At 43.0% G+C, this 13,970-nt stretch overlaps 1 protein-coding gene across 2 annotated transcripts in view; it reads left to right on the top strand.

The window, feature by feature from the left end:
* LOC121357455 (nipped-B-like protein) overlaps positions 1 to 13,970 on the top strand; it is a 128,109-nt gene that overhangs the window by 42,070 nt on the left and 72,069 nt on the right. For both annotated transcript variants that reach the window (XM_041474719.1, XM_041474718.1), the window contains exons 5-7: positions 5,621 to 5,720; positions 6,667 to 6,818; positions 8,101 to 8,261. In XM_041474719.1, coding sequence (XP_041330653.1) covers positions 5,621 to 5,720; positions 6,667 to 6,818; positions 8,101 to 8,261 — 413 coding nt within the window. The remainder of the gene's footprint in view (positions 1 to 5,620; positions 5,721 to 6,666; positions 6,819 to 8,100; positions 8,262 to 13,970) is intronic.

Below are 13,970 nucleotides of genomic sequence, written 5' to 3'. Positions count from 1 at the left end.
GCTGGCATATTTTGTTTCAGGTAAAGTAGCAGCAGTGTTCAAACCTTTATTCCATGTCTTTTGATAATAGCTCCATTGTTGAAACAGGGTTCATACAGATAAGATTTTTAATTAGAGTTTTCAGACTGTTTTCTATTACTAGGTTGTCTGAACAGACTGTCACATCACTGTGCAGCATCAGTACAAGGGCAACATGTTAATTTTATTTTAGACCTTTTTAATCAAATGACAGAGAAAGTTCTGGGTGCTATCATAATTATTTATTTAAAATTAGACTATTATTTAATTTCAGTTTTCATAATATTTTTTTCTCTTCTCAACACTGGCTTTGTCTTTCAGCAGATATCTGTTAGAAGATCAGCTAAAATACCAATAGGTTAGTCTTCATAGCATAGCTTAGGATGTAGAAAGGACTTAAAATTCACTTTAAACTATTTACTTGTGCATTTTTGAGGATTAAAATCTTATGCATCTTTCCCTAAGCATCAGTTGCTTTGATTTTTTTTTTCATCTATGGAAGAATTAAAATGCACATTTTAATGCATAGAAGGGAAAAACTCTGTAGACATATGCTTTCAATAAGAGTGTATATTTAACTTAAAAATTGCCTGTTGGTGAGCAATTCTTGCTTAAGCATGCATGATGCTGTAATACAGTTTAATCATACAAGACCTTTTCTGTGATCTGGAGCCGTGTTTTTGTATTCTTTGGCAGTAGGAATGCTCAAATGGATTTACGCGTATCCCTTTTTTCTGAGCCAAAAAAATTACGTTCAAGACTGGGAGTATATGTTAAGAATACAAAGCTGGCCAATACCCCCAAGTGCTGTGCAGCCTTTCAGAAAGACCGCAACAGGTTGGAGAGTTGGGAGAGAAGAACTGTCTGAAATTCAACAAAAGCAAATGCAGGGTCCTGCACCTGGGGAAGAACAACCCCAGGCACCAGTACAGGCTGGGGGTGACCTGGGGCTCCTGGTGGACAAGTGTGTGCCCTTCTGATGAAGAAGGCCAACGGAATCCTGGGATGCATTAGAAAGGTCATTGGCAGCAGGTCAGGGAGGTGATCCTGCCCCTCTCCACACCTGCAGTGCTGTGTCCAGTTTTGAGCTCCTCAGGACAAGAGAGACATGGAGCTCCTGGAGTGGGTCCAGCAGAGGCTGTGGGGATAATTAAGGGACTGGAGCACCTCTCTTATGAGGAAAGGCTGAGGGAGTTGGGGCTGTTCAGCCTCAAGAGGAGACAGCTGAGAGGGGACCTCATCCACGTCTGTCGGTGTCTGCAGGGAAGGGTCAGAGAATGGACCAGGCTCAGCTCAGTGGGGTCCAGCAATGGTACAAGAGGAATGGGCAAGAACTGATGCCCAGGAGGTTCCACCTGAACTTGAGGAAGAACTTCTCTGTGCAGTGACTGAGCACTGGAACAGATTGCCCAGAGAGGGTGTGGAGTCTCCCTCACTGGAGATATTCCAGACCCATCTGGAAACAATCCTGTGCTGTGTGTTTTGGGATGACTCTGAGCAGGGAGGTGGGACCACATTACCCACTGTGGTCCCTTCCAACTTGACCCATATCCTGTGATTGTGTGAATGTTATTCGGTGTCTGCAGGGAAGGGTCAGAGAATGGACCAGGCTCAGCTCAGTGGGGTCCAGCAATGGTACAAGAGGAATGGGCAGGAACTGATGCCCAGGAGGTTCCACCTGAACTTGAGGAAGAACTTCTCTGTGCAGTGACTGAGCACTGGAACAGATTGCCCAGAGAGGGTGTGGAGTCTCCCTCACTGGAGATATTCCAGACCCATCTGGAAACAATCCTGTGCTGTGTGTTTTGGGATGACTCTGAGCAGGGAGGTGGGACCACATTACCCACTGTGGTCCCTTCCAACTTGACCCATATCCTGTGATTGTGTGAATGTTATTACTAGGACGATGTTTTCTCAAAACTGAGCATTACCAACAATCAAAATTGAAGTTGCATTTAAAAGAAATTCTTAAGTATTTTAAGGTATGGAGATGCACAGTGGAGCCATAAATCTGCTGCTTAGTGATATGAACAACAGTGTAAAAAAATGTACAAGAAGATATTTTACTGTTAATGACCACAGACTAATTTCAACTCCTTTTTAGACTAAATGTTTGGGCTTATTTTTACTCCTTCCTCATTACATCATTATTAGACAGACTTGTTATCTGTCTGAAAACTTTAGAGACACTGTTGTGGTAGGGGATTTTTTTGGTTGGTTGGTTGTTGTTGTTGCTTGGGGGGTTTTAGTGGGGCAAGGGGAGGGGGATGGGCACTGGGGACTTAAGGTGTTTTGTTTGGTTGGTTTTTTTGAAGTTCTCTAGATTGTCTCCCCTAACAGAGATAAAGAGTTGAGAACTGCCTGTCACAGAATAAGTTTTAGGTTTTTTTAAATGGCATTAAAATGTATTACTTTTTCTATTTTCTGTCATACTTTTTTAAACCAAAAGCGTGTTTTAAATTCACAGAGGAGAAAAGAGATATATTTTTCAAGTATTTTAAAAGTGCAATCTTTGTTTTAAGCATAAAATGAAACTTCTGCATAGTTAATGCTCATACTGGCACATTCTGTCAGCTTTCTTTACATGAATGTTAAGGGTTATTAGTTTGACTAACTACTACCTAGCTGTGGTGAGAGTGGCTGTGAGAGGTGAGTGGGCAGTGAGCATGCCAGATGCTGCCTCCAACACCTCTGGAGTTTCCTCCTCGCTTGCCTCTGTGCAAGGCAACCAATGTTCATTTAATCAAATTTTGCAGGAGTTGAGGAGTCCACTTCTGTTACTCTGGACAATGAAATGTCCTCTGTACTGAAGTATGGAGGTCTCTTTATTTATTTATTTTTCAACACAATATGAGAATTTCACTCCTGCTCTGGGCTAGTTTTTCTGGGCTAATATACTTGGAATGCAGCACTTCATACCTACCAGGAGGTAGTAATGGCTTCATTCCTGGGGGATTATTCCATCACTTCTTTGTTGGGGAGAGGGGAAGAGAAAAGAGGATGACAAGGGGGATTTCTGAAACTAGCTTTGCTTGTGTGAATATTGCAGTAATTGAAATCAGTGATAGTAATACAAAGATTGATGACTCCCAAACACTCTGGATTAGTCAGTCGTCTATCTAAACTGAGGTTTAAATATTTGCATTGCTGATGTGCTTTTACCCATGGCTTTGGATCACTTGCTGTGGCTTCCCAAGCTGCAGTGTTGTCCTGGTTTGGAATGGGAGGAAAATTCAGGGAAGTAATGCAAAGCTTTTTGTGTAACTGCCAGTCTCTTGAACCACTGAGAAGCTGGACACGCCTCTGTGAAACACATGTTAAAGACAAAATAACCCGGCAACTCCCTCTTTTCCTTTCCGGTCGGCGAGGAGGTGGCGGGCCCCCGTCTCGGCCGGGCCGGGCCCCTTCCCCCCTCCCCGGGCCGCCCGCCGGCCCCCACCATCGGCTCCGGCCGGGCCGGGCCCCAGCAGTGGCCGGGCAGGAAGGCGGGCGAGGGGCTGCAGAGCCCAGGCCGGAGCAGGGCTGGCCGCGGCTGTTAAGATCTCGCCGTCAGGCCTCCTCCCCCCAGCGCGGCTGAGACCAGAGACCCCTGCAGCCCGTGCAGAAAACCAAAGACCAACCATGAGGCCGATCCTAACACAGCCCAGCCGCTGCTCCCACCACAAGTTACCGGCGGGTCAGGTAGGCCCTAGGCGGGATGTTAACCCTTTCAGTGCTTCGATCCTCCCTCGAGTGAGAGAAAGAAACAAGATGCAAGCATGTAATGGAACCAACATGAAGACATCGAATTCAGCGTGGAAGAAGTTAAGTCCCAGATTGGAGGGAGGAGGAGATGGCTTGTTTTTTGGAGCTGAAATACTCATGTAAGCTATGGAGAAAGAACTCTTTTTCCTTATAACACATGAAATTATGGGGAGATGAAAGTGTTCAAGTTGATATTGAGCAAAAGCCTCCATGCTAAGATAAGCAGATGTTGAAATGGCTGTGATCCTATGAGAAGTTTGAACAGAGGAAGAGAGTAGTCCTGTGCTTCCAGGAGAAGATCTCTGTTCCCAGGGATGAAGATGATTTTAGAAATAGACAATAAGGAGAACTTTTGCCTTTGACCAGCTCATCTTTAAAACAATACCCCATACGTTGACATGGCCCATCGACAAGCTGTGGGAAGGCTTGTGGAAATGGGAAGGACTTCATGATGGCAGGGTTCCCTGGGCAGCTGCTGTTCATGACAAATTGAAAGCCACGAGAGAACTGTTTCCTCTTGTGGAGAAGTCTCCATAACCTTAACAAGAGGGACTTCTCTCCCTCAGTGAACTGAAGAAAGACTATTTTAGAGGTGGTAAACTGACTGGAAATCTTGGGTGTGGTTTCTTTACGTTGTCAGTGGGAAAGAAAAGGTTGTGGGGGGAGAAGAAGTGTTCTGGAGGGTTTGTTTTGATTCTTACTACTTTTTTCCTTCTAGTTACTTTTAATAAAATTTTCTTTATACCCTCTTAAAGTTTTGAGCCTGCTTTGCCTTTCACCTAATCCTATCTCACAGCAGGAAGTGAGTGTATTGGTGATTGGCCAGCACCAAACCTACCACATTCTGTGGTGCATTGGCTGGGAAAATTTCAAATTGGGGAAATCTGAAATTGGCGAACCTAAACCACAACACGAAATTGGTGTTTCTGCCCAGTTTCAAACTGAAACTACCACAAGTGTGTATGTGAATTCTGATGCTGTTTTAGCTGCAAGACATTCAATTCTATCATTAAAATCACCTGGTTAAAAGTCATATAAGTGCTTGTGTACCTGTACCATTTCAACTTCCAGTGTTATGTGGTGGTTAGAAATTCTTTATATCTGTATGGAAGAGAGAAAACAAAAAAGATTAATATAAATTCTCCCTAATAAAGATGCAAGTTAGTTCCAGGTCCATTGGTACTTGTGGCTTGCCATCTAGTACAACTCCTGAATTTTCAAAGCATGACTGTGGGAATCTACAGGCTGTTGGAGACTACAGATGGGATACTGGTGGTTCTTTGCAACTGAAAATATTTCAGCACCTTCTTTGATAACATTCCTTTTAAGTGTGGTGGAGATGGAATAGAAAGCTGTTGTCCCTGGGTAGAAAGGAACCACTAGGGCATTAGGGGAGCAGGGAGAATATCTTGTACCACTCAGCCTGAGATGATTGTTTCTTGTACTTGATCTAAAAATGGGAGATAAGTTTTCTGTGTTCTTCTGAGTTGTTGTGAAGTTTCCAAATCTTACTGTCACACTGAGTACTCCACACACAAGTCTGGGGTGTGGAGTATGTGGCCTGTTATAAAATGTTATTGTTTACTAGCAGGTTTTTGTCTAAGGAACAGAGGAGGGAACTGCTGTTGATATTTATTATTGAATTAATACTCCTTTAGGAAACATTCTTTTTATGTCATGGTGTAAAATGGACATCTTACATGAAATCAGTCTTTTAAAAATGTTTTCTAACAGTTGTAGATAGAAGATGTCAATGTTTGTAAAGTTTATAATGTCTTTGTAAATAATTTCTGAAATGAGAGACTTCATTTATTAAAAAGGAAATGCATGTAAAGTAATGCTGCTATCTTCTTAATAGGGATGATGATGTCGCAGTTTAATATTTCTCAGAACTCCATGAGAGGTAGTCCTGCATCTTCTAATTATCAACAAACCACTATCTCACATAGCCCTTCCAGGTAACATTCTCTTTTAAATGGGGTGGGATGGGCAGCAAACTGCAAATTCTATCTACAGTGACAGTCAATTCTTTTTGCAAGTATGTGAATGGAAGGTGATCAGTGTCAGGATATATTTTGCATTTGTCTGACAGCAGGGTGAGTTTCTTCAGCTGGAAAAACAACATGTTTTTGCTAGTGAGTAATCTTTGTATTCTGATTAGTCAGGATTCCCTGCTGTCCCTCCCTCACATATTTTTGGCACTTTCTTTCCTGCTAAAATAATATCCCTGCCTCCTGACACACCTACAGCTATTTTCTACCTGTGGCAGGAGAACAGGAGAGAAGAGGCTATGTGTTCCAGCATGTATAACATTACCAATGTGACAGAAGGGTGGAAAAGAAGTCTTGTAAAAACATGGAATACTGCTGTAACAGTTATACAAAAGGCTGCTCAGAGGAGGATAGGCCCAGTAATTTGGCCAGTCTTCCATGAGCTTTCTCATCAACTTTCGGGCTCTTTTTCAAACTTTGAGTGTCAGCAAGTAGCATGTACCTATAGAATCATTTAAGTTGGAAAAGACCTCTGAGATCATCAAGTTCAACGTTAACCTAACACTGTCAGGTCCACTACTAAACCGTGTCCCTAAGTGACATATGTACACACATTTTAAATACCTCCAGGTTGGTGACTTAATCACTTCCCTGGGCAGCATGTGCCAGTGCTTGAAAAACCTTTTGGTAAAGAATTTTTTCCTGATATATAATCTAAACCTCCCCTGGAATAACTTGAGGCCATTTCCTCTTGTCCTGTTGCTTGTTACCTCCTTTCAACAATAAAGTGTCCCCTGAGCCTCCTTTTCTCCAGACTAAACACCCCCAGCTCCCTCAGTCTTCTAAAAGAAATAAGAAATTTGTATAAATTTCCTTTTCCAACTTTTTCCAACTTTTACATTTTATTTTTTAGCCGTTTTGTGCCACCACAAGCAAGCTCTGGTAACAGATTTTTGGCACAACAGAACAGTCCAGTGCCTAGTCCATATGCTCCTCAAAGTCCTGCAGGATACATGCCATATTCACATCCTCCAAGTTATACACCACATCCTCAGATGCAGCAAGGTAAGTCTTTGATATTTATTTTATTATCCTATCTCATGTCAGCTTTACCTCCATGTGTGTGTTTCACAGCTCTCTAATTTCTTTGAAGGAGTCACATGCTTAATGCAAATCTTGGAGTTGGTAGGGAATTTTTTGGGTATGCTTAAGCTTTGCTTTCCTGACTGTACAGTGGTAGTATTTATTTTATTTCAAAAAATCCCAGAAGGATCATCAAGTCCAACTCTTAAGTGAATGGCCCATATAGGGATTGAACCAGTGACCTTGGTGTTAATGCACACTGATTTTGCATAGTTGTCACATATACATGACAGTAGAAAAATTTTTAAAACCCTAAAACTTTTTATTTGTTAGCTATGTGTCATGGATTGACTCTGGCACAGTGCCAGTGCCCCCATGAAAGGTGTATTTCTCAAAATGGTTACTGTGAGATGTGACCCGGGAACAGAACAAAGCAGGCTCTAACTTGGGAATGGAGGGAAAAACAACACTTTATTAATCTACATAGACACAAAAGGAAGGGAAAAAAAAACACACACACAACAATCCACAATAGAACACTTTCAATGACACTATGGCAGTTGTTTATCTGTACTGGCGAAAACAATTTTTGCCAGTGTAATGTAAATTTTGCTGCCAACTTATTTGACCGTACCAAACCTTTGCAGTGTAGGCTAGGCTAAGTTGGCTAGAATTATACTCAAGATATGCAGTAACTGGCAAAGATGACCTTCAGAATTAATGGATTTCTTTGTTTTTCCCTTTTCTAAAAACAATCTTGAACAACATGAACACTGTTAAGTATCTAGGCATTATCGTTTATTGGAAGTAGAATTCTTGTTAGATTCTTTTAAATCATCTGTTCCTAAAGTTTAGCAGTGTGCTTAGAATTTATATAGCTGTTCTGTATGTAATGTTATGTGTCTCATGAATACCTTGGAAGTTATTTAAGGTAGACAATGCATATTATATAGAGGAAAATAAAGTTTTCTATAACCTATGAGTATGATGCTGACTGTAATTAGGATAGATGTGGAGTGAAGCTTGGCTAATCTGTACATGGAATTTAGGTTTAAGAGTCTCTTGAAAATTTAAAACTTAGATACTAATTTTATTCAAGGTATTTGTGGAAAAAAGATTCCGTGAAGAAAGTTGGGATTCTTGTTCCAATCCTAGACCTCTTGCATTCAACTCATTAATATTATGGCCTTTTCTGTGAGATTTTTTAGAGTTAATGATTTTGTGACTATATTGGTATAATTATTTTTATTTTTCTGTATTTCAGCTTCAGTATCCAGTCCCATTGTCACAGCTGGGATGAGGAATCTCCATGAAAATAAAGTTTCAAGTCAGTTGTCTGGAAATTCAGCTAATCACCATGCTGATAATTCTAGACATGGCTCAAATGAAGACTATCTACAGATGGTGCACAGGATAAGTAGTGATGTATGTTAGCTAGATCAGTTTATGATGATAAAACAAATATTTACTGTGATAAACCAAGTATGTGTTTAGCTGCCTTAAAAGTCAGATATTTTATGAGGATGCTGTTGATGAATAAAACCACTGAAAATATATTTTGGTTTCAGATGTGTGCACTCAAATGTGCAACTTTAATGTGCAAGTTTTAAGATTTTCTAGATCTCTGTCCTTTGGAACAGTTTGTGACATTGATTCTGATGAAAGTATGAAAAGTAAAAAATCTTACTCATGTAAGTTTATTATAAAGAGATGGTATAGTCTCTCTGCAATTATTGTATCAATATATTGATGTAAACAATACTAGATTCTAAATAGGTTTATAGTCAACATGTCTTTCTGAAGATTCCCCTAACTGTCAATTAGATGAGACAATTCCATAACCTATTCAGTAATACAGTAGTGTTGTCAAAGGCAAAAATTGCATTCAACATTTTTTCTTACAGATCTATTATGTGCTTTTATGGCCTGGTTTATTTATAATATGTTTTTCTAGTGACTTGATTTCACGTGGGAGAAATTCTTGCTAAAGTATTGAATATAAGTGAAAAAAATCAGCAACTTTTTCCCATGGTGTTTTCAACTTCTTCACTTTCTTAATGAGCATCTCATCCTGTGGATGAAGCATGTTGTGACTCTTCTTTACAAGTTTGGCACACAGTCTCTTAACACCTCTTAAGGAGACAGCACTTAAGTTTCATTTTTATTTTTTGCTTTTAGTTCTTTGAACTATGCGGTCTTAGTGATGCCTACAACAGTTACAAAACTTGATCAAAACCTGGTGACAAATGGGCCTTTTTTTGACCTTTTTTTAAAAGATGTATTTAATTTACCTTATGAAAACTAGGGACAACTCTTGTCTTCCTAAATTAGCTTGTGGAAGCAAAAAACTGCTGTATTCAACAAGTGTATTGATAACACCAGGCTACCTAAATTTCTTACAGGGATTAGTACACTGGAACTCTAAGACTGTTATTAGTTTTATTAGTCTTCTCTTTTTAAATGAAAGAATTATGCTGATGAAAAATATTAGCTAAGAAGTGATGTCTTCAACAAGAGAGTTTTGTAATGAAGGAATCTATCATAATACACAATCTCTTCAGGTATTTTTCTCAGTCTCTGCTTCAGCAATGCAAATTCTTCAAAATAAGAAGCTGTTCTTGGCATGAAATGAACATATATCCCCCAACTACTACCTCTCTAGTAGGTCACCCCCAACCTGTGCTGGTACTTGGGGTTATTCCTCCCCAGGTGCAGGACCCTACACTTGCCCTTGTTGAACCTCATTAGGCTTCTCTCTACCCAATTCTCCAGCCTATCAAGGTCCCCCTGAATGGCAGCACGGCCTTCAGGTGTATCAGCCACTCCTCCTAGTTTTGTATCACCAGCACATGCAACTGAAGTGCATCTACACCAATGCATGCAGCATGGGCAACAAACAGGAGGAACTGGAAGCCATGGTGCAGCAGGGAAACTATGACATAGTTGCAATCATGGAGACATGGTGGGATGACTTGCATGACTGAAAGGCTGCAATGGATGACTATAAACTCTTCATAAGGGATCAGCAAGGAAGGAGAGGCTTTAGATACCTCTTGTATGTTAGGGAGTGTTTTGATCGTCTGGAACTTGATGATGGTACCGGTAGGGTTGAGTGTTTATGGGTAAGAATCAAAGGGAAGGCCAAGAGCAGATCTCCTGATGGGAATCTCCTATAGACCACCCAGCCAGGATTAAGAAGACAAAATGTTCTGTGAGTAGCTGGGAGAAGTCTCATGATTGATGGCCCTTGTTCTCGTGGGGGACTACAACTTACCAGATCTATTCAGGAAATAGAGCACAGCAGAGGAAACAGTCAAGGAAGTACCTGGACTGTGTGGAACTGACACAGCTGGTGAGTGAGCCAATCAGGAGAAGTGCCCCACTGGACCTGCTGTTTGTGAACAGAGAAGGGCTGGTGTGGGATGTAATAATTGGAGGTCATCTTGGGCACAGTGATCATGAAATTATAATTTTCTCTTCTCAGAGAAGTAAGCAGGGGGATCAGCAGAACTGCCACCTTGGACTTCCAGAGTGCAGACTGGCCTGTTTGGGAGTCTGGTTGAGACTCACTTGGGAGGCAGTCCTGAAGGGCAAAGGGCTTCAGGAAAGCGGGAAAGGGAAGGCCAAGAGCAGATCTCCTGATGGGAATCTCCTATAGACCACCCAGCCAGGATTAAGAAGACAAAATGTTCTGTGAGTAGCTGGGAGAAGTCTCATGATTGATGGCCCTTGTTCTCGTGGGGGACTACAACTTACCAGATCTATTCAGGAAATAGAGCACAGCAGAGGAAACAGTCAAGGAAGTACCTGGACTGTGTGGAACTGACACAGCTGGTGAGTGAGCCAATCAGGAGAAGTGCCCCACTGGACCTGCTGTTTGTGAACAGAGAAGGGCTGGTGTGGGATGTAATAATTGGAGGTCATCTTGGGCACAGTGATCATGAAATTATAATTTTCTCTTCTCAGAGAAGTAAGCAGGGGGATCAGCAGAACTGCCACCTTGGACTTCCAGAGTGCAGACTGGCCTGTTTGGGAGTCTGGTTGAGACTCACTTGGGAGGCAGTCCTGAAGGGCAAAGGGCTTCAGGAAAGCGGGATGTGCTTTACAAAAGAAATCTGAAAGGAGCAGGAGCAGGCTGTCCCCATGTGCCGAAAGACGAGCCGGCAGGGAAGACTGGCCTGGCCAAACAGAGAGCTTGGAATGGAACTCGGGGAGAACAAGAGAGTGCATCACCTCTGGAAAAAGAGGCAGGCAGCTCAGTAGGACTACAAGGATGTTGTGAGGTCATGCAGGGAGAAAATTCAAACGGCCAAAGCCCAGCTAGAACTTCATCTGCCTATGGCTGTAAAAGATAACAAAAAGTGGTTCTACAAATACATCAGCAACAAAAGGAGGGCCAAGGACAATCTCCATCCTGTACTTGATGTGGAGGTAAACAGTGACAAACAATGAGGAAAAGGCTTGGCATGCTACTTAGACCCCCTCACATCTATGGGGTTGGATAGGATCCAGCCAAGGGTACTAAGGGAGCTGGCAGAAGAGGTCACCAAGACACTGTCCATCATTTACCAGTGGTCCTGGCCAACTGAGGAGGCCCCAGGTGACTGGAGGTGTCAATGTGACAGCCATAAACAAGAAGGGCCGGAAGGAGGATCCGGGGAGCAACAGGACTGTCAGCCTGACCTCAGTACCTGGGAAGGTTATGGAATGGATCATTTTGAGTGTGATCATGTGGCATGTGCAGGACAACCAGGGGATCAGGCCCAGCCAGCAGGGGTTTAGGAAAGGCAGGTCCTGCTTGACCAACCTTTTATGACCAGGTGATCCACCTAGTGTGTGAGGGAAAGGCTCTGTGTGTGACTACCTGCACTTCAGTAAAGCCTTTGATGCTGTCTCCCACAGCATTTTCCTGGAAAAGCTGGCAGCCCATGGGTTGGACAGGTGCTCTCTTCACTGGGCTAGGAACTGTCTGGATGGTCAGGCCCAGAGAGTGGTGGAGAATGGAGCTACATCCAGTTGTCAGCCAGTCACCAGTGGAGTTCCCCAAAGCTCAGTATGGGGGCCAGTCCTATTTAACATCTTCATTGATGACCTAGACAAGGGGATCAAGTACACCCTCAGTAAGTTTACAGAGGGCACCAAGTTGGGTGGGAGTGTTGATCTGCTGGAGGACAGGAAGGCTCTGCAGAGGGATCTGGACAGGCTGGAGCAATGGGACAAGGCCAATTTTATGAGGTTCAACAAGGCCAAGTGCCAGGTCCTGCTCTTAGGTCCCAACCCCATGTAGCTCCAGGCTGGGGCAGAGTGGCTGGAAAGCTGGCCACAGGAAAAGGACCTGGGCGTGCTGAGCGACAGCAGCTGAACATGAGCCAGTGTGTGCCCAGGTGGGCAAGAAGGCCAATGGCACCCTGGCTTGGATCAGAAATGGTATGACCAGCAGGACCAGGGCAGCGATTGTCCCTCTGTACTCGGCACTGGTGAGGCTGCACCTCAAGTGCTGTGTCCAGTTCTGGGCCCCTCACTGCAAGAAAGACATTGCGGTGCTGGAGCGAGTCCAGAGAAGGGCAATGGAGCTGGGGAGGGGTCTGGAGCACCAGGAGTAGTTGAGGGGGCTCATCCTGGAGAAGAGGAGGCTCGGGGGGGGCCTTCTCACTCTCTACAACTCCCTGAAAGGAGGGTGGAGCCCAGTGGGAGTTGGGTTCTTCTGGGGAACAAGAGACAGGACAAGAGGAAACGGCCTCAAGTTGTACCAGGGGAGGTTTAGATTGGATATTAGGGAAAATTTCTTCATGGAAACGGTCGTCAAGCATTGGAACAGACTGCCCAGGGCATTGGTTGAGTCACCATCCTTGGAAGTGTTCAAAAAATGTGTGGATGTGGCACTTGGGGACATGGTTTAATGGTCACCATAATGGTGGTGCTGTGTTATTGGTTGGACTTGATGATTTTAAAGATATTTTCCAACCTTAACAATTTTACGAAACTCATTCAAAACTGACCAACTCTGAAAATATAAAGCATACCATCATTGTTCGGTTTAATGGGAAAAAGACCGTGGGTAAAAAGTAAGTATGCCTTTAAAAACTGATTTTAGTAGCCATCCTGCAGAAAACAGTTTGAACAAGGTGAAGTAATTCAAGTTTTGCATTTATATATGAACAATCTTGTTAATCATAATGTTGCACCTTTTTTACAAACAGTATTAACATTGGCAGAGATAGTTATGATCAAGGATTATTAAATCATAAAATCTAAAACTATCTTGTTTCTTAGCTTTGGGATTTTGTTCTTTAGAAGTTAAAAATTTCTGCAGGATATTGTGTGTTTGCAATATTTGATTCTACTAAATCAGCAAGCATATAATTGAAGGTTCACTGTGCATATACTCAAGTAAAGGACCATTTTTTGAGAAACCTGAGAATCATAGAATGGCTTGGGTTGAAAGGGACCTTAATGACTATCATGTTCCAACCCCCTACTGTGGACACCTTCCACTAGACCAGGTTGCTTCAGGCCCCATCCAGCCTGGCCTTGAACACTTCCAGGGATGGGGCAGACACAGCTTCTCTGGACAACTTGTCCCAGGGCCTCACCACACTCACAGGGAAGACTTCCTTCCTAACATCTAATCTAGATCTACCCTCTTTCAGCTTTAAGCCCTTGTTCCTTGTCCTATTGCTACACTCCCTGATAAAGAGTCCTTCTCTGGCTTTGTTGCAGGCTCCCTTCAGCTATTGGAAGGCTGCTCTAAGGTCTCCCTGGAGCTTTCTCTTCTCCAGGCTGAAGAGTCCTAATTCTCTCAGCCTTTCCTCATAGCAGAGGTGCTCCTGCCCTCTAATCGTCTTGGTGGCCTCTTCTGGACTTGCTTCAGCAGGTCCATGTCCTTTCTGTGCTGGGGACTCCAGAGCTGGAGGCAGCACTGCAGGTGGGGTCTCACCAGAGCAGAGTAGAGGGACAGAATCACTTCCTTTGACCTGCTGGGTTGCACTGCTTTTGATGCAGCCCAGACTGCAGTTGGCTTTCTGGGCTGTTAATGCATGTGCGAACATGCCCAGAATATAAGTTTGTGCTTACATTTCACCATTTGTTGAAGTTCTCGTCTAGGAAACAGTAAATGAGGACTTCTACAGTAGC

The sequence above is a fragment of the Pyrgilauda ruficollis genome, unplaced genomic scaffold, assembly GCF_017590135.1.
Source record: "Pyrgilauda ruficollis isolate IOZ18807 unplaced genomic scaffold, ASM1759013v1 scaffold334, whole genome shotgun sequence".
In the NCBI taxonomy this organism is placed as follows: Eukaryota; Metazoa; Chordata; class Aves; order Passeriformes; family Passeridae; genus Pyrgilauda; species Pyrgilauda ruficollis.
This window is presented reverse-complemented; position numbering and strand designations above follow the sequence as displayed.